This window comes from Calypte anna, chromosome 3, assembly GCF_003957555.1.
Source record: "Calypte anna isolate BGI_N300 chromosome 3, bCalAnn1_v1.p, whole genome shotgun sequence".
NCBI classification, from domain to species: Eukaryota; Metazoa; Chordata; class Aves; order Apodiformes; family Trochilidae; genus Calypte; species Calypte anna.
Window position 1 is genome coordinate 55,766,140 of NC_044246.1, and position 25,971 is coordinate 55,792,110.

Genomic DNA, 25,971 nt, shown 5'->3' on the forward strand with positions numbered 1-25,971 from the left:
TAGCAGATAACAACTCATGATATGATTAGTTCATTGCCCTAAAAAAGAATGAATTAGCTTTCTTATCTTATTGTTGACACTATATTTTTTAGTAGATGCAAAGTTTTTGGAAAATAACCTGTTAGCTGTATATAGTTGCTAAATCATCCTCCACCTTATAACGAATAATTAAGAAGTAGTCAACAAGTTCCAAGCAATTTTACATGCTGTAGGAGATAATATTTTCTACAAGGTCTTGTATGATGACAATTTAAATAGAAGAATGGCATTATCACTGAGCAATACCATTTCTAACCTGCAGTGAAAAAGTACCAGGTTGAGAATTTTCCAAAAGAGAAGTTTTCCTTGGAAACTGATGATTTGTTAAAATGGAAGTGCTTTGGAAATACTATTTTCTTTTAATAAGTTTCCATTGAAACCTGCATAGTTGGCCTTATGGAGGGTTGGCCTTATGGAAAACTGGACAGCTTGGTCACTGGCTGCAGTAGATCTTTTAAATCTTTTAAATCTATTACCACTCACTTTCTCTTGAAAAATCTAGGCTGCCAAACTACTGAAGCCTCCTAATTCCTCCCAGCTAGGGATTTTGCTGGTCTGACAAGATGTCAGGTATCAGCTCAGCACTGGGCTCATGAGATCTCAGCACTCATGAGAGATGGAATAACTTGAGTTATTATCCACAATCCTGAGAAGATTATTTAATTTCTTAAGAACCATATGCAAGATTTTCCCAACATGGTATTTCAGATTATACTGGCACTTTGTGACATAATTTCCTAAAACTTTAAAAATGGCAGAGGAATGAAACTACAAAATTCTAGACAGTGTTTGAACATTTAACAAGAGAAAACCTCCTGACTGCCACCTAAATTTCAGTATCTGAAAAAGTTCATGAAATCCTTCAGACAGGTTTCTATGGGTTTCAGTGGATTCTACACCTAGAAGGTAACAACAACTAGAAGTAAATATCAGATGGTCTCTTTAGGGAAAACAATTTAATTTATTCCTATCTGTTCTTAGAAAGAAATAGAAATAAAGTGTACATTAAAGTAAAATACAGATAATGGCTTATTTGGCTATAAAGTTGTGCTTTACACATTTGTATTTGGTGAAATGAATCCTACCCTGAATAATTTATGTAATTTTTCATATTGTGTTCTAAGTATTCTAATAAATGATGAGATAAAACATACTAGCATCCTCTGAGTTGCAGTTACAAAGAACTTCAGTGCTGTGATGTTTCACTGTTATGTTGAACACTTATAGGAAGTACAGCAGTAGTAGCAGTGGGATTTTCTAAACTGAGATAGGAGTAATCTATTTAGGAAATGTATTTGTACTAATAGTACTCCTATGAGGTTTGAGATGCCATGTGGATCAATTTATTATTAGGCTTTATTTTTAGCCATTATGCATTTTACAAGATTTCCTTTATTTTTAGATTAAATAAAGGGTGAGTTTGAAACATTTTTAATTAATTTTGTTGAACATAATAGCTATGAATAGTTTGAAAAGCACATATAAAACGGAAGGGATTGTAGTTGCAGACTTAGATGCAAATTTTCCTGGTTTTTTTTCTTTTCAGTGACATATTGAGTATCTCTTAGAATCTGATTTCTTTAATAAATTTATCTACCCTGTTTTTCTGAATAGCAAGCATAAACTGAACACTATTTTAAAGAAAGATACTTCAGGATGTATTTCAGAAGCAACTAAAGGTTATGAGTATTTTCTTGCTTAGATTATCTGAAGAATCTGCATAGACTGACAATAAAAATGGCAATATAGGGACAGTACAATACTACAGAGTTCTGCGGATGCACAAGAGTCAAAGGTCACTTGAAATATTAATGGGAACACAAACCCAAGTTTTTTGAGGCTCAGTCTCCATTTCACTGTGAAACAATGTTTCCTTCTTAAGTAACTTTTTTTTTCTTTTCCCCCTTCCTTTCCTTTTGTTTCCTCAAATAGATGTGGTTTTGGTTGCTTTTTTTCAATCTGCAAAACCATGCAGGAACTATTTGTAATTACCATGTAATGAGACCCTTCAGTTTTCAGTGGTGTTATCCTTAGTCCACTTAAAAATATCATGGGCTTATGAGAACACATATATGATAAGAAAAATAGCATATAAAACCAAATGTTCTCTGGCTGATGACCATTAACCCAGAGTTTCCAACTGAATATAAGGATTCAGCTAGAGTGCCAACCAACCTCTAAAGAAAAGAGCACTTGGCAGTGTTTTAGGGCAAATTCCCTTCTAATAGAAAAGAACCTGGCTCCACTGATCATCAAGGACATATATTAATACATTTTAACATAAGTTATGCCCTTTAAGTGTCTATGAGTATAGACTTTGAGTATAAGCAGCTGGGATTTTTCCACAGATTACCCTGAAATTTTTTTTCTCACATGTGGCAGGAATTTGCAGTCAAATCACTGACCTTAATTCAACTTGGACACTTCAGCTGCTTTGTCACTTTGAACATAACACTGTATCTAGTGTCTATTTCTGCTATTCTATAACTCATCAGATGCTGTGAAATTATTACAATACTTTTAGGAAACTACCTGCCTTTGCAGCTGAGTTGACTTGAAATTATTTTAAACGTACTAAGTTTACCTGGAAAAGACCATTTTTATTGAAGAAAGTAAATTGAGCCCTGGATATAACTTCAAACTCATCTTGACTTAAATTCTTCAGTAAACTTGGTGGCAGAACAACAGAAGCAAAGGTATTTGTCTGATCCTTGTCAAAATCTATCTGTTAAAAAAAAGAGAAGAACATGTCCAAACAAAAACCAAACCATCCATTGTCCATGACACCTTTGTCCACGCTCATACACCTCTAACACAAAGACACCTAAGCATGGAACTAGAAGCAATCAGCACTAATATGACATGTAGCCATGTAACAGTTGATGTAGTAAATAAATAAAAGATTAAGGAGGTTTTCCCACCCTTCCAACATGAGATTGGTCTTCTGCTACATGAAGTTATTAGATAAAAAACAACCAACAAACAAACAAATAAACAAACTTCTCCACTGCTATAATGATTATATGGAAATAATGAGATGGCAATAATGGAAGTCATAATAATTTTCAGTAACCTTCAAGATACTTTCTCCTTATACCAAACAATGCTGAGAGCTGAAAATATACTCTGAATCATTCCTTCTTGAGTCGTATTATTTGGCTTGATCTGCACACCTGAATTAATCCTCTGACGAACTTTTCTAGTTTCTCTATTACAGTAGGAAGACTAAATGTAATGATTAGTGTATCCTCTCTATACTTATCATACTATGCAGCACAAAAAAGAAACTTTCTACTGTCAATATAATCTCAATCTATGATGGCAATGTGTCAGACAGCTGAAAGCCCTCTATGGCACAGGGGTGTAACAAGTAAGAAGGAAATAAACAAGGATGCAGACTTGCATTTCACTTACTACAGGGTAGCAATTCCATGACTGCTTGCTTTCCCACCATGCCATAATCAAGGTGTGCCACCCTAGCCATTAAAGGAAGGGGAGCAAGTCATTTCACACTGGCTTTATAGTAAAAGCATTCAAGAATTTTATTGTGAGATAAGGAAACTCATATTCCTGACTTCTCCAGAGGCAACTTGATCATGAATTTATACCTCTCATTATCAGTCTTATGATCCTACAAGTATCAATAGTTAATAGAAAATTAAAAGCCATGGGCTACTAATAGATTTACTTAGCTTCTATTTTCTTCAGTGATTTACTGTGATTAAATGGCAGCCTTGGAAACCAGTAAGAAGTGATTCATAGATACCTCCTGACAGGGCTAAATGCAGTTGAATGAAAGGTTTTTAAAGGATTATTCCATCACATTAAACAGAAAGTGCGTGTGTCTGTGTGATAAAAATGCCCCACTGGGTATTGTCTGCAAACACAGTGGAAGAGGCTTCTATAAAGAGGTATGGCTGCATTACAGGAACAATTTAATAATACGAATCAGCAAAATCTAACAGTCAAAAGTTTGGCAAGAAACATAAAAACACAGGGAACTGAAATTGAATCTTTCCAAATATTTCCCAAATTTTCCAAATATCCTTGGATATTTTTGCTTGATATCTACTAAAAAAACTTAACAAATTAACAAACAAACAAACAAATCAAAGACCTAAAAAAACCCCTAAAAAACCAAACCAAACCAAACCAAAAAGAAATAAAATCTGGAAACATTCTGACATACAGCTTGAAGCGTTTAATGCTCCTTGATGAGCCTGGGATAGATCATCACATCACTGGTGAAAAACCTGGGCTTTCACCAGGGAATCACCCTCTAGCAGGGACAGCAAGTATCTTTCCTGATGAGCATGGAAAATACAAGTGATGACCACAGCTGCTGCAGGCTTTTCTGGTAGGAAGGATGCTAAGAATTCTCAATCAGCTGTTGGAAATGTAAAAGTCTGAGACTAAACTCATGTTCCAATAGGAACATTAAAAATACTTTGACGGAGTTTGGATTTTATGATTGTTTAGACAGTGCTGTAATAAATGATTCCAGGGCAAGAAAATTCCTGGATGTCCTCAGGCCACAGATGGTAGTTCTTATTATAGATGTGAACATCCCAAACCTGACTTCAGAATTTTTCCTATCCTCTTTCCATAAATACAGCATGAGATTGGGAGGAGAAACATTGCTTTGGTAACAATTAGAGAACAGTCAGCTGTCAAGCTTAATTGGTAAGAGTCTAAAACAAAAGTAGATTCACAATAATCAAAAACTTCTACTAAAATTGAATAAAAGAAACTTTGCCCAAAACTTGTATGACTATAAATATGTGAAAACTCAGTTACATCATACCAATTTGTATCTACTTAAACCAGCTTGTGAGTTGTGATCCAAAGTCTATATACACAGAATATAAAAGGCCTGCAGCCTATGAAATGACTAGTACTCTGTCTTCATTATTTTTCTTTAATTTTATGGTACATGAAATGATCAGACATTTATTATTGTTGTCTTCCAATCTGCAGAGGGAACTAATTTGGTTCTGTAAGATTCTTATACTCTAATGATTAGTCTTTCACCATTTTAATATTGCCATGTTTGGTTTGGATTCAGATTAGGTTCCAATAGCCCAAACAATACTAGGCTCTTTTATTTTTCTGTTTAATTTTTTCTGTGTCTTTCTCCAAGGAAAGCTCACTGTATTTGAATGCTTAGACTCTGAGGAAACTGAGACTAGATTACCACTGTCATATTTACATAGACATGCAAATTTACAAAGACACGTCTATTTACATAGGCTTTTTATGTTAAAAAATCCATTACACTACATTTTTTAAAGCTTTTAGGTGCCATAAGATGCTTATGGGAACATAGCAAAACTGTAAAGTCTTGACACCTCACAGCTATGAATTTCAGTAGAATCTCTGGAATACCCCAACAGGTGCTCCTGACATCTCATATGCTATTTCATAGGTTACAGAGCTTCTCTCTTTGTGAAAAAAAGAAAAAAAATTTTTTTGAGGTTATGACAAATATCTTAATTATAGCATCCTGTATAGATCCTGTATCACTGGATTCCATTCTGCATTTTCAGTGATCTGTGTTTTATTTTTCATATATAGGTTTGTCAAGTCTCTGTGAATGTCTTGAACCACTTCTGATATCCAAAATGGCACAAACTTAAGAATTTATATGTAAAAAACTGGATCAGCCTTAGATCTTTGTTAGCAATAAGTATTTAAACTACAACAGAAAGACCTATTGAATCTGCAGAAATCTACATGTAGATACCTACATTTAGGTGTCTTATTCTAAAGTTGAAATGCATCAATAGAGATGGTAGCTAGTGTACAGCAGGTGACATAGCAGATTGTTAAAGACTATTTTCCCTTTCTATTAGTGGAAAAAAAAATTTAAATGGATAAATTCTGTTCTGGATTTAATAAGCAAATTACTTTTCAGCCATATGGAGCATGCGAGTTTATCTGGGTTTCCTGACACTCAAGGAAATACTACATTGATCTGTTTTGATGACTGCAGGAAAAAGGAAATACAAAGTAGGGGGAGAAGAGGGAGTTGTAAGTCATTTTATAGGAACCACATTAAATAGACTTGGATCAACAGGCACATTTCACCATGTCGTGTTCAAATACAAGTGCTTGTTCTGTACCTGGAAATCTGATGCATTATTCTGTGGACTGACACTGAAAGAACCTCCTTTGAATGATGTCGAGTTTATAGAGGACACTCCAAGTGCAAGGTTTCGTGTTGAAATACTCATGGATGGTCCAGTGAAATGGATCTTTAAAGCCAAGGCATCAATAGTTTTTAGAGCTCTAAAAATAGAAATAAAATTACTCTAGAAACCGAATCTAGAAAAAACCCACACAATGATGATCTGTATGCTCTCCAACTATAAAGTGATCCTCTTACTATTGACTAAGTTTCTATCCCCCATCTGTGCATTCACAGAGAGACTGTCAGGCTGTAAATCTATGCATCTTTGTTGAAAACAAAAGCTTTTGATTGACAGAAACTATCTAACTACATATCACTGCTCCTGAAATAATTTTCCAATAATACTTAGATAAATGCCATGCCATGTATCAGGAGACTTCTCTTCCATCCAAATATTTTATCTTTGCCATGCACATTAATTTTTGTACAAGAAGAAATGTGTATATATATGCTTTGGCAAATTCTTTGTGATGGAAATCTGAAAAGTTTAATTTTTGTACTGCATTTGGAGGATGAATACTTCCAGCCTTGCAGCCTGCTCTCAAATGTTTGTCTCAAATGCAGAAATACTTACTCTGAAGATGATGCTGCCAACACACTGTCTGAACTGGTCAGAATATTGGAAAAAATTGTCACCACAGTAGAACCCAGAGATTCATCAATTTCTTCATCATTCACAATTTTTTTGAGCTTCTGTACAACATCATTTACTTTGTCTGATGTTAGCTGCTGCCCTTCACCAGTAAGATTCAGAAGCTGATTGGCTATATCAGCTGCATTTTCTGTAATTGTACACATAAAATGAAGTAAAATATTGCATGAGAAATAATAATAAGGATAAAATAATGCATATCAGTCCTGAAGTAATACAGAAATACAAATTCTTAACCTGAGTGTTGAAACCTAGAAAATGTTCTGTGGTACTTGTAATGAACATAGGATTTTATCACTCTATCAAATTTTTAGGCTTATGAAAAAGTATATTGAACCTACTGCTTATTGTATACTGTCCTCATTGACTGTGTCTTTGTTTTCCTTAATTTGACTTGAGTTTGTAAATCAGACCTACTGCTGAAAGAGCTGATTGAAAGAAAAAAAAGAGAGGAAAGAAATAAAAAGCATATTTCTTCTCTTTTTTCCTCCTTATGATAACATTTTTTTCAGTGGGAAAACCAGTCACTCTTTAAGTGAAACAAATGCATCCAAAGTCCCTGTTACCGACAAAATATTCACTCTATTACACTTTGGGGGAAAGTCCAACCCCGTTATAAATGTTTCAGTTCCTTCAAAGGATTGTACTCTTACTCAGAAGATTAGCCAGCACAACACATATGCAAATTTCATGAGAAGAATCTTCCTGGTAAGGCAACTTTGATAATTTGTCCAATGACAAACAGCAGTGTAAATCACACCTTAAGCTGTAAGTTTGATGCCTCTGGATAGAAAACTAATGTAAATGGTAACATTTTTTAATATCAAATATTACTGGAATTTGCAAGTAAGATTTTGAAAGATCAGGCTTCTTTAGACTGCAACTGACTGTGGGTTTTTTAATGTTATGTTTTATAATATAGCTTTTGATGCATTTACTGTAGAATGTTTATTTCACATGAAATGATTTTTTCCTATAGCCTGACCATAAGTATTCAATCAACTAGGTTAGGTAGCCAACTTCCCCAGGACCCCTCTGTCAGTGCAGAAAGACCAAGAGGCTTCTCCAAGAAAGCACAGAAGCTTACTGCAGGTGCTCTGCAGTAAAGAATACAGGTGCTCTTATGAGAGTATCATTCTCTTCACCAGTTCTGACACTAAAAAAAAGGGCCATAAAATTACTGTCTTTTTATTTTATTACTCCTTTAAGGCCAGACTAACATTAAGGGATATTTTGCTAATAAATCTGAAAATGTCTGATCATAAGCCCAGTGAACAGAGGAGAAGTATTTCTACTGGCAACTACAGGCTCTGGAAATATTTAAAAACTTCTCTGAACCTGAGTATCACATTCAGGCATGCTACTACCTGTCTCTATTCTTGCTTAATCTACCTGAAGAGTTTGAATTATTTCATTAATTGGTATCCATAGCTTTTCCAGGGTGGGTTGAATTCAAGTTGGTGCACTTCCCCAGTGTTCAAATATTTACTTGATTTTTTCCAAAGATTTTAAACAACTTAGCATACAGGACAAAGATATTCTTCCTTAATGCAACTTTATCATAGCAAACAGTAACCAAAGTCTGCAAAAAAATACACCTTTAGCCAATGACCAATATCAATATACGCACCTGTGCAATTTCTAAGATCAGGCTGACCCCAGTACGATGTATAATTCTGCAATCCCAAATAGCTAAAGAGGAAAAATGACAAAATTTCATATGAAATACAATAGCCAAATTATGTAAATGTTTCATAATTCTTTAGTAGATGTCACAGTGGTCCACTTTTCTCAGTTCACAATTTTCCTAGCAACATGGCCCCTGGTGACAGGAAATGTGGCAGTGGAAGTACCTGATCAATTAAGTATGTGACAGTGTGGAGAGAAACCCTCGTTCTTTTGGACAAATTCACAGCTGATTGCTGTACTGATTTGGCAGAATGCATCAGTGTAAATTCTGGCCTTGTATTTCAGAAAAGACACAAATGTTGACACAAACTATTATGCCCCCATTATAGCAGAATCAGATGCTGTTTCAATAACTTCCCTTTGATATAAGTGGTTTTGATCAAGTCAACAGCAAGTTGTAATAAGACTCAGAAGAACATGCACAGAGCTATGTGGAGATAGAAAATTATGTCACAACAGAAAACTATAGGACCATTAGATCCAGGTCCAAGGCGAGAGGCAAATATCAAGAATTTTTTTTCCAAATGCTTTTTTCAAAAAGCCTACTATAGCAAAATACTCAAATATGGCTACAAAATTAAACACCACTTTCCCTCAGCTTTATTTAAAGACAATCATATTATAATAGCATGGCCAAGGCAGAACAGAGGATGTGAAAAAGTTATCCTTTGCTCAGCATAAGATAGAACAAAGTTATTCCTCATTTAATCACCTTTATTATAACCACACACTTGCAGGTAACCTTGTACTATAGGAATCACAGGACTAGAAGAGATAATTATAAGACTGTCCCTTCTCTGTGCTCTGTATTGGCAAAAGGTAGTGGAGGCAGAGGCACAGAGAGACACTAGTTTTTTTTTATGAGAAGTGCTGTACACAGACAATCAATGGTACTGTGTAGACCACAAATGAACAATAAAGATAAGCAATACTGGGGCAGGAAAAGCCAGAAGCTTTAATTTTTAATGATTCTGAGGCTCTGACATGAAACCAATTTGACTTCTGCATCATTCACTCTACAATAAACGTTGGTGAATCAGAATCCAGCAGTTCTTGTACAAGATTAAGAGTCTGAGGAAGTGAGTTAGTTAAATATAATGCTGGTTTCTTTCCTGTTTGGCAAAGAACCTCAAAGCTGATTCATATCCATGTTTCCATATTGTTTTCAAAAAGTAAAAGATCTGGTGTTCTCAGAAAATATTCCAAATGCAATGTGGGCCAATAAGACTCCTATGTTTCATTTAATGGTAATCATTCTAAATACCAAAGAAATTTACTAATATTGCATCGTCATAGCCATATGCAAGACACTCAAAGGACATCAAAGCCATATTGTTTTGGTAATGTATCAAAGGAAGTAATAATTCCTAATTTTACAAAAGGGAAATAAAGATACAGTATCAAAATCTTTTGTAGATATTCACAAAGAAAGCCTACATTTGGGAAAACATACCCTAAATCTTAAAAAACACAAATTCTAACTTTCAGCATAAGATTATCCCCACCTTCAGTTATGACTAATTACTGGCAAGATTATTGTTTCCCAAGATTTCTTTTACTTTCCTTTAATGAGATGAGAGGTTCTGGATTAAAGCCAATACAGATCTCATCTTCACAGAATTTTTTTTAAGAGATTCCTACACAAGTCAGACATTAGTAGCACAGTGGAAGGAAATCTGAAACTTTGGTATTGTTAACATAAATGCCATTATTTTAAGAAAGCAGTTTCATTTTTAAGAATGAAAAGGTGCCATTTTTATAGCCACTTTGAACATGTATTAACTGTGGGTCTCAATATTCCCTACAGAAGTGATAGTTAAACTTTATTTCCTCACCAGTGAAGTGTACTTCCTACTGCACACACATCATCTCTCACAGAACAGAAATCATCTTCCTGAAACACAATACTAGCCAATGGCACCCTTATGGAGGATTCAGTTTAACTACATATATTACCAGAAATTTGTATTTGAAGCTCTCACCTCCTAGCTACTTAAGCACCTACCAGGTTCTTGATGCAGTCTGAACTGAGCTCCCGTGGCATAATGTGTAGTTAGTCACAGTTGGTCTGGTATCCGGCCAAAAATAGTTCGGAGGGTTTTCTTCAGCTAAACATTTTTCTATTAAAAAAACAAACAAACAAACAAACAAACCCCAGTGTTAATAGAAAATGTATTCATCTAATCATCTTCCATTTCTTGCCCTCTCCTCACAAACCTGTCTACCACGAAAAGCTGTCTTAACTGAAATGTCTGGTTGTCATTAGAAGAGCAGTGGCAATGGAGGGGTGCATACCAGGGGACAACAAATACTGCTGCTGCTTGAATGAAAGGATTGAACTTCCATGTAACATTCAGTTCCTGCCTCCTCCTTCCCAAGGTAAAGGCAGTCTGTGACTGGAAGAAGCTGAATGGGGAAAGATGAGAGCTAAAATGAGATTAATGGCAGCAGCTGACAGGGGTGCAAACAACAGGGCTGAGGAGCAGGCATGAGGGGCTTTACAAGTCCAAAATGTCTCATTATAGCTCTTGCTGTAAATCATCCTTCTTTATCTTCAAGCTACCAGTGAAGCTGTCAGCAGTTTGTCCCAGCCTCTTTGAATCAGACTTCAAAGCACTGAGTAAAGCAATCTAGACATCTGTCTGCTAAAGGAGTTATCCTGAGCACAGCTCTCTGAGATTACTGGAACAATGAGACTTGAAGGGTCAACATAAAGTCTGAAACAGTCATACCATTTGAAAACAGTGATTATTTTAACACAGAAAATGCTACTTGTGGACAAGAAAACAAAATCTGCTGTGTAACAAAGCCAAAAACTACTTACCCACTGGATCAACATCCACAGTGTGAAGCTTATATCCTTCCATGGTCCCATTATTATTTATGAGCTTCTGTCGGATGTCTTCCTCTTCTAAATTGATGTTGTTGGTAGAATTATAAACCAAAAGAGCAAAAATCTTGAAACTGCAAGGAAAATTATTCAAGTGTTTGAGTCAGAACAGCAGAGGCCAAATACATGGAAATAAAAATATCTGACATACTCTGGTTTTCTGAGTAGGGAACAGTGTCACCACGACAATGTTGCTCTTCATTTATAAATTATTATTTTTTATATATAGGACTACAATAAGAAAGTATGGTTGGGAAATTTCATTCTCTAGTTACCATGACAGAAGCATTTCATCAAGATTTTCAGAAGATTTAGATTATTTTGAAAGGTAGTAAAAGATGAAAGCATAAAGTTGTGACTACCAAATGGGTGCTAATTAAATTTCAAAATCTGGTTGCTGATGGCTTAGAAACTTAAGAGCTGATTGATTCTACCTTACAAAACTTGTCAGGATAGGACAAGTCATCCTCCAGAGGGTCTATCTGTCTACTAACTACAGAGAACAACTAGAAGATTTATGAAGAACGTATGTCTGATATCTAAACGTTTACATTTTTATGGAATGAAAAACACCCTAACACACTTCTGAAACTTTTGGTCCTAATTAGGAAAGTCTAGTTGCTCAGATGAGTAATTCAAGTTTGAGCAGTAATAACTGTTTCATACTGTCGCCCACTGCTACTTTCTTCGGCATAAGAAGTAGTTCAAAGCGCCCGACTCTTTCCTGTGAGAGAAATAAAACAGCCCGCGCCCTATTCCAAAAACACAGCTTTTCTAGAAGGGAAATAATGAACAGAAAACCAGATTTAGCAGGACATAGGAAAGAAGTCCAGAGAGGAAGACTCAAAAATTTTCTCCCAGGACACAGAAGATACATGTCGAAGAAGAGATTATGTTGGTACCCAAGAGCATTGCTTGGCTCTGGCTAGAGAAGCATGGAACATTGGATCTCCATGGGACCCAAAATGTGGAAAAAAGAAAAAAAAGCAAGCCTGCTTCAGCTGTCTTCATCTTAGCCTTGCCCTTGGATACCAAGCAGCCTGAATAAAGACAGACCTTTATGATGTTTGAGCAGTTTCTGGCAGCCTGGGAAGCAGCAGCCCTGTCAGTATACATCCAGGGAGCAGGGCACACATCAAACGCAGCTGCTTTCACCAGCAACCTTCAGTGCAAGAAAACAGCTGTGAGCTTATGGGTCTTGAGGTCTACTTGAATAAGAGTAGGAAAAAAACCCTGCAGGAGCGCTGTATGGGAGAGGCTTTCAGGTTTCCCTTTCCTAGACAGACAAGGGATTCCTTTCCAAAAATCTTCCAGAAAGACATCCCCATGATGACAGCCCAGAGTTGCTCTTTCCAGAACTGCCTAATCTGCTACAGTATAGAACGACAGCTTAGTGTGCAGATGTTGCTCTGAGATGGCAGATTTAACACTCTTCCTGTCAGACATCATTATGAAAACTGAATAACTCCAGACAGTAATTCAGAAGTACTCTTATTAGTGAAATGGAATTAAAAGAACTGGAATTAGAAAACAACCTCTCATTTAGGAAAAAAAAAAAAAAAAAGCAAAGCCCAGACCTCATAAAGAAACAACAAATGTGAACTAAATACTTCACATGTTTCAGTTTTGCAGATGTAAAGATGTAAATTAATAAACAGACATGGTCCCTGCTTGGTGGGATTTTTTGTTGTTTTTTTTCCTGTGTGTTTTTTTTTTTGGTTGGTTGGTTTGGTTTGGTTTTTTGCTGAGCTCTTGTATACTTTTCTTTTTTCTTCTATATCCACGTTTTTACTGGTATCATGTTTCTGAAGAAGAAGATAAAAAAAATGAGACTACCTGCTGGCTTGGCTTGTTTTTTCTCCAATGGATGTATTTTTGAGACAAATTCTAGCTGGACAGGCTGCTCCTGCCCTGCTCTGAGATACTGAGTTCATCCTATCATTCCATTGAAAGGAATTATGGAGTGTTCAACATATGGCAGCAACCTCAGTAGGGTGGACGTGCATTAGCAGACTTTTGCTGTACAACTTGGATATATGAAGAGGCACAGGTTTATTATAGCATTTATTTTTAGCAGAAGCATGGAAATTGCCTACAGGACTGCCAAGTCCTTCAGCCACCCAGTATTTCAGTCCGAGAGTCTCCTGGCACTTAACCATCTTTCCTAAAAGATTCTGGCTTCACTCGTGTATTCCCTTTACTTCAGAACAGGAAAACTTAATACACTGATGCCACTCCCTGCCTCAGTACTTTGGCTGCAAAACAGAAGTCGTAAGTGAAGACACTGATACTACTGCTTTGCTGCTGACTGCAGGACTCCCAGCTAACCAAAATGATATCCATAACTGTGCAGAGAATTAAGGCAACAAAACAGAAGGGATAATGATAGATGAGGTAGAACTGCTACAGTTACCTTCAACAATTACAGAGGAAAGGATTGATTACAAAGCACTGATAAATGTAATCTGTTAAATCACTTGGTTTCCTGAGATATGCTTAGAGCACAATTTGTGTATGCTGTGCAATAAGAGCCTGTTCTGTATTGTGATGAAAACAATTTTTATCAAATTTTCAAAATGACTCATTCTAGCTTCCCTAAGTAAAAAAATACCTTTTAACTTGACAGCTGATGCAATATGAAGCTGAATGCTTCCTTCCACTTTTGTCACACTCAGATCCCAGAATGGAAACATTTTAATGGTGAACAGCAAAATTCTTGATTTGGGAAGCAGTAGGTTTACACTCAAAAATGTACCAATGGCAATACTGCCATTCTCTGATGGTGCCACTGGCTTTGCAACATCCAACCTTACATCTTTTATTGTGTCCCATATAAAAGTAGATAAGATTCTTGCTTGGTAATCAGTTAGAAATTACACATCACCTACAGTAACCTGTACTGTTAGTGTCACTGCTGTCAATATACAAGTGTTGTGTAAGTAAACACAACGGGGACAAGTATTTATGCCTCTCTTCTCTTTGTCTGAAACAGTGACAGCTGGAGCAAGCTGGCTGTCTATCCCACTTTGTGCTGGTCCTGTGAGCTGAGCCGGCTCAGAGTTCACGGAGCTGCATCCTCACCAGAGGCGCAGGAGGCAGTGGAGCTGCCTGTGCTGCCCTGGTGCACACCACAGCACATCACAAAGCCAGCTTTCTTCTCTGCCAGCGTGACTCAGAGCTATTCCAGGACAGTGTGCCTACACACGGGCTGTGGTCTCGCTGCTATGCCATGCGAGGAGCCTGAAGGAAGGATTAGCAAACCCTGCAAATGGTGCAGCACAAGCCGTCTCATACCTGAAGAGATGTGGTTGATAATTAGCAGAGCGTAATTCTCGTCTCATTTCAGTTGTGCTAGACTGGGGGGAACTAATACTGAATTGGTGAATTAGTGTGATTGCCAAACACACTGTTTAACAACTTACTAGTAGCTTCTTCTGTAGTTAATGCTGCTTGATTTAAAGCATAGAAAGAATATTTTTTAAACCACCTGAGTGCTTCGTGAATCTAAATTTCGACTAAAAGTCACTGGAAATTTAATTTCTGACTGCCCTGGCATATTTTAAAAAGTTTTAAGATGTCAGCATTAAATTCTTTACCAATATTATTATGTTGGCTTCGAAGATAGGCACTGGCATGGTGCTAAAACTCAAGACTGGCAACACAGGCAGGCCCACAGATAGTCATCTAAACTTCTTCACATTAGCTGGACAGACAAAAAAAAGCTAACTATTGCATAAGTTGCTCAGTGAAGATGTAATACAAACAGCAGACAAACTCTTAGAAAGCACACAGAATCACACACAAAATACAAAGCTAGAGAGAAAATAATAGCATTGCACAAAAACATCCGAGTTGTGGATAAACTTTTACTTGAGGTGAATTTGATTGTGATACCACTAAACTGTTCAGAACAATGAGCAAAAAAATAGGACTGGGCATAACTGACACACTCAAACTAATGACAAGTACGAAGAGGTTCTTTTCTCAACAGATGGTGACATAGAAACAGTACAAAATCTGAGGCTTGGGGACACAAGAGAAAAAATTGCAGCTGCTTTTTGAACTACTAAAAATAAAAGCATTCTAAGCCTCTGTTTTAAATTAATGACCACTGTAGCAGAACGGTTCTGTGGGCAACACGGTCACACCTCTGTGTCTGCTCTTCCATCTCCAGACCTTGCTCCTCCTTGCAGATCTGGTGTGGGAATACAAACTGCTACAGCTTTTAAACACAAAGCACTTATATGTGATGATTTTGTATGAAGACTATTCATTATTATAGACTGTAACAAAAAGGCAAAACAGAAAGGGCTGGAATCCCTCACATTTCAACAGTCTGATTTTTTGGTTAGGCTTGAACTATGTTCCAAGAAACAACAAAGAAACACCCATTCCCCAATACATTACTTCACTAAAAATGGCATCTAACAATGTCAGGCCAAGACTGAGTCCAGTTAAAGTCAAAGGAAATCATTGGAAGATGGATCAAGAGTGGGTAGCTTCAGCAAGGGAAAGGGATCATCCTTTAGTCACTTATCATAGAATCATAGAATTAGACGGGTTGGAAGGGACCTCAGAGATCATCTAGTCCAACCCTTGACCCACTGGAGCAGTTGCTAGACCATGGCACTGAGTGCCACATCCAGTCTTTTTTTAAATGTCTCCAGGGACGGAGAATCTACCACCTCACCGGGCAGTCCATTCCATAGCCTAATCACCCTCTCCGTGAAGAAATTCTTTCTAATATCTAACCTAAACCTCCCCTGGCACAACTTAAGACTGTGTCCTCTTGTCTTGTTGAAGGTCGTCTGTGAAAAGAGTCCAGTTCCCACCTCGCTACAGCCTCCTTTCAGGTAGTTGTAGACAGCAATGAGGTCTCCCCTGAGCCTCCTCTTCTTCAGGCTGAACAGCCCCAGCTCTCTCAGCCTCTCCTCATAGGGCCTGTGCTCGAGTCCCTTCACCAGCCTGGTTGCCCTCCTTTGGACCTGTTCCAGGACCTCTACATCCTTCTTAAACTGAGGGGCCCAGAACTGGACACAGGACTCGAGGTGTGGCCTAACCAGCGCTGAGTACAGGGGAAGAATCACCTCCCTGGACCTGCTGGTGACGCTGTTTCTGATACAGGCCAGGATGCCATTGGCCCTCTGGGCCACCTGGGCACACTGCTGGCTCATGTTCAGTTTCTTGTCAATCCAGACTCCCAGGTCCCTTTCTGCCTGGCTGCTCTCCAGCCACTCTGTCCCCAGCCTGTAGCGCTGCATGGGGTTGTTGTGGCCAAAGTGCAGGACCCGGCACTTGGCCTTGTTGAACCTCATCCCGTTGGAATCGGCCCAGCTCTCTAGTCTGTCCAGGTCCCTCTGCAGAGCCCTCCTGCCTTCGAGTTGGTCCACACTTCCTCCCAGCTTGGTGTCATCTGCGAATTTGCTGATGATGGACTCAATCCCTTCGTCTAAGTCGTCGATAAAGATATTAAACAGAACTGGGCCCAACACTGATCCCTGGGGGACACCACTAGTGACTGGCCACCAGCTGGATGCAGCCCCGTTCACCACCACTCTCTGGGCCCGGCCCTCCAGCCAGTTCCTAACCCAGCACAGGGTGCTCCTGTCCAAGCTGTGGGCTGACAGCTTTTTCAGGAGAATGCTATGGGGGACGGTGTCAAATGCTTTGCTGAAATCCAGGTAGACCACATCCACCGCCTTCCCCTCATCCACCAGTCGGGTCACCTGATCATAAAAGGAGATCAGGTTGGTCAGGCAGGACCTGCCCTTCCTAAACCCATGATGGCTGGGTCTGATCCCTTGCCCATCCTGCAGGTGCTGTGTGATTGCACTGAGGATGATCTGCTCCATAACCCTGCCAGGCACTGAGGTCAGGCTGACGGGCCTGTAGTTTCCCGGGTCCTCCTTCCGGCCCTTTTTGTGGATTGGCGTGACATTCGCCAACTTCCAATCATCTGGGATGTCCCCCGTGAGCCAGGACTGTTGGTAGATGATAGAGAGAGGCTTGGCGAGCTCTTCTGCCAGCTCCCTCATCACTCTTGGGTGGATCCCACCCAGTCCCATAGACTTGTGGGGGTCCAAGCAGCTCAAGAGATCACTGACTGTGTCCGTCAATATTACAGGGGGGCTGTTTAGATTTTTATCACCTTCTATAGGCTCCAGAAGCCTGCTGTCAACAGGATAACCTGTCTTTCTGTTGAAAACTGAGGTAAAGAAGGTGTTAAATACCTCAGCCTTTTCCTCATCTTTGATAACTATATTCCCACCCATGTCCAGTACAGAATGAATGTTTTCCTTGCCTCTTCTTTTGCTATTGATGTATCTGTAGAAGGATTTCTTATTGTCCTTCACAGAGGTAGCAAGATTCAGTTCATGTTGTGCTTTTGTCTCTCTGATTTTCTTTCTACATGACCTGACTATATTCCTAAATTCCTCTTGAGAAGTTAGCCCTTTTTTCCATAATTGATAGGCCCTCTTCTTAATCCTAATTTCTTTCAGAGTCTCCCAGTTCAGCCAGACTGGTTGCCTTCCCCGCTGGCTCGCCTTCCGGGACTCTGGGACAGCCTGCTCCTGTGCTTTCAGAATATGCTCTTTGAAGTATGTCCATCCCTCCTGGACCCCTCTGTTTTCAAGGGCTGTTTCCCAGGGTATACTCTGAACTAGTCTTTTACTTGGTAGAAATTTTCAAATTCCTCAATCTGTGATGAAGGTTTTCTTTACAGGTTATGGACACCAGATGCCAGTAGGGCACTGTGGAGAAACCTGTGGATTTCTACTTGATTCTTGGTCAGTTTTTCAAGCAGAGTTATTCCAAATAATGTACACATTATGTGGCATTTAAAAAAGCTCCTCAGCACTGGTCAAGACTATCTCTTACTGCTTTTGGTAACACTGAGGTGGAATTTGGGGGGAGTAGAGGTGGGCCAGGTTCAAGTTGTTCCTAAATGCTCACCAGTAGAAACCAGTATTTTTTTTTTTAAATATGGATAGGAATCACAGATGTGTTAATTTTTAGCAAGAATAGCAGAATTATTTCAGAATAATTTGAAGCCACCTACAAAGAATGCAAAAGCCTAATACTTTACTCAACAAAGATACTTAGGAATATAAAGGCAAAATTATGCTGTCATGATGTTGTTGACTCCAGTTGAAAATTATTACACAATCTAATTTGTTTAAGTTTTATCCAAGTGCATTAAACTTTCCATTAAACCACACGGCATCCAAGAACACAGCATGCAGCAGCCTGAATCTGCCTCACTGACACTGGTGGCAAAACTCCCACAGACTTCAAAAAGGCAGAACAAGGCATGGGCAGATCTGATTTCCTGTTTTCCTGACTGTTTTCATTCCTAAGAGAAGGGATTTCTGTCTAAGTTTAATGGTTTATACACAGATTTCTACCATTGTGGTTTTTAATTTAGATGAGTGATTTAGTGATATTATTTCACATAGCAAAACAATTGACCACAGGAAATAGGCCAAAATTGTGACAATAAGGTAGTTCAAGTTGGAGCAAGCACCATCTTATTTGTACATGTTGTGAAGAAAAAGTTGAATATTATATTGGGACCTGAATACTCAAAATTGCTTGCAAAACCAAAGAAGAAAGGAGTAGCAGAGGAGCTGAACTGCTGAAAAAACCCCAATTTGCCTACTGAAGCAGTCCTGTATCAGTAATCTAACAAGACCTAGGATCAGTTGGACCCTTCTTAGAAAAGCAGAAATCAGAGAAATTTATGTTAACGCTTCCGTGTAATAAAAGGCAAAGAATAAATGAGAGAAACAAATTTACTTATCTACATAAAGAACACCTCAGGCTTTCCTTCCAAAGGTTTGTGCAAAATCACGAGGAACAAAAAAGCAGTTATGTCCATAGCCTATTCTGAACTCTTTCTTTTCTCCTTTATTGTGAACAGCTGCCTTCTCATTAAGATACAGAAACAGTATGACCAGAGGAAAAAATTAAACATGGACACAAAGTCAGGCATAGCTGTGATAAAATTCTGTCTATTGAAATAGTTAATAATCTACCAAAGTATTAGCTTGATATACTGCTGTCATCCAGAGACCTCACAATATTAAAAGTGCTGATAGTAATAGGCACCTTTGGACTTGTCATTCTATTTGTCTTTCATCACCATGTACATAAACGCACAATAAGCACAGTATAATTTGGATTTCTGCAGCTCATAGAACACAGCAATGAAAGAATAACAATCAAATTCCATATTTGTGTTCTGTTTTCCTCTTCTCCAGAATGCATATTTATTTGGAAAACATGTATGTTAACATGCCCCAAAAGAGCAAGCTTCCTACCTCCCCCTACCAGCTTCTATTTCTATTCTGAATCATTTTCTCTCTAATAATTCTTCCTCTGTCACTTGCAAGAAGACTGGGTAAGGAGCCTGATAACAGAAGTTCTTTGATAAGGTAGCAGCATGGTAAATAAGGGCTGAAGCAAAGCAAAATGCATGGAAAAGATCAGGAAAGGTTGTTTTGTTTTGGTTTTGATTGGTTGTTTATTTATTTATTTTTAACTGTTACTTGAAATACTAATCCAAAAAGTAAGGAAAAAACCTGAATAAGAATGAGAATTCATGTAAAGATAAGGGAAACTTATCAAAGAGCAGTTTTAAAGAATTTTGATAGTGCCTTGGAAGTAAGAAGGCTATGAACTTGAGGAAAACTCAAAAAAGGGGCACAGGGCTTAGTGAGCTAGAGTGAGACTAATATGTTCACTTCTTTAGAAGATATAGTTCAGATCATGATACTTAGGTCATATTTTAAGTGTGTATTGAAATTCTGTTCAGATGAATGTGAATGGAATCAAAACACTTAAAAATTAAGGGCAATATTGGAATGTCTAAAACTGCAAGAGATTTACTCTTGACTATCCAAAGTGGACAAAAAAGAAAATCTTTGCACAGCTATTCATGGAAACAATTGATAGGAATATGTAATTAACAGAAACTGTATGAACTCACACTGTGAGCAAGTTGCGTAAACAACTCAGCCATAACCTCTCAGGGGAACTTCTGAGTACTGAGAAATTAACATTACTTGTATCAGAGATTAAAAACTTTCAACCCATTGTCTGCTAACTTTTATACCGAAAATCTTGCTTTGCTGTCTTGTAGGATTTCCTTAAAATCTTACCCAGGACAAATGCAAGAAAGTGGAAAACACAACAAAGTATTTTGAAAACAAGGATAGAGAATTAGTAGAAAAAAGAGTTGGCCTTTTGGATCTTTTGAAATGCAAAAGATTTCTTCCTAGCAAAATCTAGGAACAGCTGTGTGAGCCTAAAAGAACTGGAAATCTGGCCACTAAACCTGGGAACAATGAAGACTCCTGGGGAGCTGGTCCTTCTTTTGTCTCACAAGAGAAGGAATTTATAATACTAGACATATTCAGAAGACCCAAAGATGAGAACACCAACTTTCCTCAAATGTTTCCTCTGTAAGATGCATGAAAATATGCAAGAAAATATGCAAACACATCTAATTTGTATTAGTCATGTTTCATGTAGCGCTATCAGATTTTTTATTATCTTTGTGTTACTCCAACCAGGTTATTACTTGGTTGGGATGAATCTTGACTTCCCTTTAAGCATTTTTTTTCTTTTCTAAGAAAACATGCACACCATAACAATTCTGATTGTTTGAAGAACAGTAACCATTTGTTTGACACTATTAGTATTTATACCAAATTATTTGAAATTATGACAAAAAGCCATTTGGCCTTGACACAAAGGGCATTACAGCCCAGGAGAAGACTATTTTTCATTAAAACACAACTACCTTCAAAAACATTATGACATACTATGAACATGTAATCCTGTTGCTTCTGAAATTACACACGATGAGCAAAGTATATAGGAACGGGGTTACTTCCCCATATTTGTGATACATCATTGGAAGTAATTTAATGCCATATTCATTCTATGTTGGAAAGGGGGAGGGAAATTTCTAGAATAATTTCACCGCTTTCATCTCCTTTTTATTATAAATGAGGAAGAAGAAACAAAATCCAGAGGACTAGATGGTGGGGAGGTAAGATGAGAAGAAATAAGGTGTGCAGTCTAGGGGAGAACAAATGCTCCCAGAGGTGGGCTGTTAGTCTTGTAAAAGATGTAGAAATAAGGATAGGGAAAGCTTTACATTTCTCAACAGTCTAGGATTGTTAGTAAGACCAAAGGCATGGTCTCCACTTCAAAAATTTTGCTGGCATAACCATATCATTTAGAAGTGTGAAAAAAGGTCCCGCCCACATCACTACACCCTACTGCAAATGTAGGTCAAGCAGCAAAATAGCACTTTCAGACACTGCATTTACACCAATTAAATGGTTTTGCCAATAAAAGCTGCCTTTCTGCTGTGAGTGTGGGAAGGAGATAGTACTTCTTAGTAATCTTTTCACATCTTGGTAAATGATAAAGAAAAATGGAAGCATCAGTAATTACTTCCTGATGGTAAACTGGGAATATGGGGCTATCTCTAAAATTAAGAAGCCCAGCTGTTATGATGGCAGTTCTCAGTAGTCCGCAGTTAAAGTCCTTTCCTACAGGACTTTTGCCTACACTCCATCCCATTCCTACTTGTTGCCCTCTCCTCACAAGACTGATTATGTTTTGGCGCCCTCTCCTTACTTTGGTTCTAAGATTCACTCTCCTCATTTATGTCTCAGAAATCATCCTGTTGCAAATACCCTGAGGCCAAATTTTCAGGGGGTGTGAGCCATCTCAATTTCTTTGGCCGCCTTTGAGGCCATCCTAACTCCAGTGCCTCTGAGCCCAGCAGAAGTCAGGAAATGAGAGCATATGGTAAATAGTTTAAATCATACCAGTTTGGCTTTCAACTCCAGCATGGTTTTTCAGTGTTTTGCATCTAGTAAAATGTCTGTTAACTCAAAAGTCTCTGGTTCAAGACAATATTTGTAATAACAGAAGCTAGGTATCTGTGTACCAGAACTTGTTGCTAAAGAAAGCTGGATGTGCCATACCATGCATACAAGTTAAGTTTTGTGACAGATGAAACCTGAGCTTTGAAAAAATTATCTGTCAAGGTTTAAAGCTCAGTAGATTCAAAAGAAAACAAACACAATAACCAGTATTAGTTTTCTGAGCACATCCAGAGCACTCATCTAGCCAGCAGTCACATATTTACAGACTGACAGATTATGCCCAGTAATACACAAAGAATCCAATAATAGACAATAAAGCCTGTTGTAAAGCCACTTGTAATAGCAGCCGCTGCCACTGTCAAGAAAATGTCTTTTAAAATGTTACCTTTGAAGACTTCTTTTTTCTCTTGCTCCCTCTTTTATGGAGCCAGGGTGGATGCTAGAAACGAAATAAACATTAATTAGAGTAGGCTAATTCTCAAAAGGAAAGTAGCATAAACATCTTCCCCCTTCATTTACCTGATATTGACCACATACACAGTGTAATTCCAGTTCTGGAAAGTACGGTTGAGCTGAAAAACAGGAAGGCGTTGATCACATGAATGGTGAAATGTTAATGGGGCTCTTTGTTGCTTAAGATAGAGTTAGAATTTTGCCCTCCTTCTCCTTGAGAAATCCCCTTCTGTTTTTTAAAGAAATGGGAGCACTCTCACATTTCAGTGGGGTGATTGTTATATTAGATGTACAACTGGTAGTGAGAGATGTGGCAGAAGGAGACCTCTATAATGTCATGAGAAAGTGAACAGGTGAGTGCACAGGACACTGAACTTTTCTTTTTCTCCCTCTCTTCCTCATGTTAAATTTTCAGCAACACATTCATTAGAAAAGATTTACTGACAAAACTACAGAGTCAATTTTCACCTAAAAGTCCACAGCCTGGTGATGTTCTTTTTTAAAATCTTTGTACTATTTATTTATTCTGAGTGGGCAATGGCTGCTCAGTTTCCCCCCTTGGGAGACACTTTTGCACACTCTTCCAAGACCAAGAGACACCATTCTACATTCTTTGGCTCAGGCAACTACGAACTTTGCCTACCTACTGCTGCTGAGAGAACAACCTTGGGAGGTGTGGATGGCTGTATTTCAGGTTTTTGTAAGACTATAGGTGGTTTTCTTAGCTTCTGAAGGCTGAAAGCCTCCAGGTTTATTAAAAGAAAAATAAATAATAATTGGCATATATTTATGACATCATGTTTTCATGTAACCTGTTGGCATAAAGACTGCTTACAGATCGTGTGAGTGCCACTATGTCAACTGTAAAAAAGGACAGAGAATATCTGTATTCAGAGAGAAGGAACCTTCAGAGGCAGGAACTTCACGAATCCTCCACCCAGAGGGCCCAGAAAGGAACTTATGTCTGCTAAAATGGGATGAAAAATCAGGGGCTACTAGAAAACCCAACAACTGACTTCTGAAGTAGAGAATATTAGGGTGAAATGGAAAATATATTGCCTCACACAAATGGACACTTCCTGATTTTTTAATTATTTTTATCAAAATACATGTTCAAACCAAATTAGTACTGGAGAGAAAAATTTTCCTCTGTAAAGTGATGTAGGACTTCTATCTCCTTCAGTGGACAATTCTGATTTCTCCATACTTTCCAAAATCTCAGCTAGAGAAGTAACTGGATACTACGGTGGAAACCTTTCAAAATTTTATCCCTAGTACCTAACAGTGCCTAATAGCTCCACCTACACTTGAATTAATTACTGCACAGATAATAATAGAAAGCTTCAAAGAACATACAGTAATTTAAGAATTTACTTGCTGCTCTCCATTTTCTTTCCTTTTAAGTTTCATAACACAAATGGGCAGATTAATATTTGTAAAAAAAATGAAAAGAAAATGTAACTTACCCATTCTGCAACCACATCATGTACTTTTGACAATGAGTTGGACTTGGAACTAAAGACAGTTATAGATATCCTGTAGAATAGCCCACCTGTCCATTAAAAATAGCATTACAGTGTTAGAAAATGAGCAAATACACCTTTTCAATAATGAGACTTTAGTTTCATTATGAATATAAAAATTGGGCAGAATCTCAGACAGAAGGAGACCTCAAGCTAGCTCTTGTTGGATTTACACAATGCTGGAATGAACAAGCCCTGTAAGCTGAGGCCCATTCTCTCTAGTCCTTGCAAATTAGACAAGAAATCCCCCCCCTCTGTGTTTTTCAAAGGCACTTGAAATGTGACACAGAAACTCAAAACCAGTGTACATATAATAGCATTTAACATGCCTTTATTATGGTCTGTAAAAGCATGATTATAAAGGAGTCATGAATTTAAGAATCGTAATTACTGAAGTCTGTAACACAGATAAATTCTGCTCTCAGTCCTGTTGCTATAGTCCACAATTGAAGCACTGCAAAAAAAGCCTTAAAACTTTGTGAGAGCACATGAGGCTCAACAGCAAGATAACTGAGGACAGAATTAGTTAGAAGGAGGGGTAAGCAGACCTTGTTTTCACAGCAGTCTTAGCCCTAAGGTCTGGCAATGGCCAAAGAGTAGAAGAACCCACACCAGCTTTACAAAATTGGCAGCTGAACAAACCATCTTTCAGTCACAAAATGTGTAACACTTGGCTTACAGGAATTTTACCCTCAATAAAATTACTTTGAAATGGCACTGGGTAAAATATAAATGAACTTTAAGCTCATGAGTTGGTACATAGCATTACAAAATTTTACATCTAATTAATAACCTCATAGATATACGAATATATAATCATAAGTGATGTAAGTAATTCTAGTTATGCTGTGTTTTAAAAGTCTATAGTTTTCACAAGTAATTTTTTTTTCACTAAGCTCCTAAAGATTCTGTATGATCTGGTTGGATAAAATTTCCCAGAATGTCGGGGAAGTTTAGGAGCTTCTGGCATTCACTAGCATGTCTGCACACATGGGGCCTTGCTTGCTTCAGGGTTGTTGCTGAATGATACATGTCTTGATCAGATACATGTATTTATATAAATCTTATGCAAATCTTGCAGAAATACTATACAGGACAGAACAGGACATGACAATAATTTTACAGAAATCCTTTTGGATCTCTTTATTGTAAAGGAACTGCTCTGTCCTTCAGCCTTATTTAGACTTTTTCTTCTAGGTGGAGAAAATTTCATAATTTCACAACTTCATAGATAATCATTTTACAAGAGCCTGAAATAAAGGTATCTGCAAAAAAAAATCTGAACTCAGTATTTTCCATTTTTTTGTGCATCTTTGTTATTGTTCTGTTCATGAACTGGCTTGAGTATTGTTCTTCCTTTCATTAAGGAACTGATCATATGATGGTTTACCAGCTACCTTCTTTAGTAAGCTAGGATTAAATTTTAGATATTAGTAGAATGAACTTGCTTGATTTATGTCTTATTTTCCTCTAACTCAGCAGACACACAAATTTGGTGTAAAGTTTAATCTGAAAATTTATATTAGTTTCCTATTATTACTGTGATAGTTTTAAATTAAAAAGACGGAAAAAAAGGTCTTTGGAAGTAGAAAACTGGACTGTGGGCAAGTAGAAAATCCTTGCAAGAC

At 37.7% G+C, this 25,971-nt stretch overlaps 1 protein-coding gene across 1 annotated transcript in view; it reads right to left on the reverse strand.

Moving 5' to 3' along the window:
* The window catches only part of ADGRG6 (adhesion G protein-coupled receptor G6), a 111,569-nt gene that overhangs the window by 22,436 nt on the left and 63,162 nt on the right, over positions 1 to 25,971 (reverse strand). Inside the window, 9 exon segments of the mRNA XM_030448117.1 lie at positions 2,624 to 2,764; positions 6,162 to 6,327; positions 6,804 to 7,011; positions 8,512 to 8,573; positions 10,576 to 10,690; positions 11,395 to 11,534; positions 22,753 to 22,806; positions 22,887 to 22,939; positions 24,287 to 24,372. Coding sequence (XP_030303977.1) covers positions 2,624 to 2,764; positions 6,162 to 6,327; positions 6,804 to 7,011; positions 8,512 to 8,573; positions 10,576 to 10,690; positions 11,395 to 11,534; positions 22,753 to 22,806; positions 22,887 to 22,939; positions 24,287 to 24,372 — 1,025 coding nt within the window.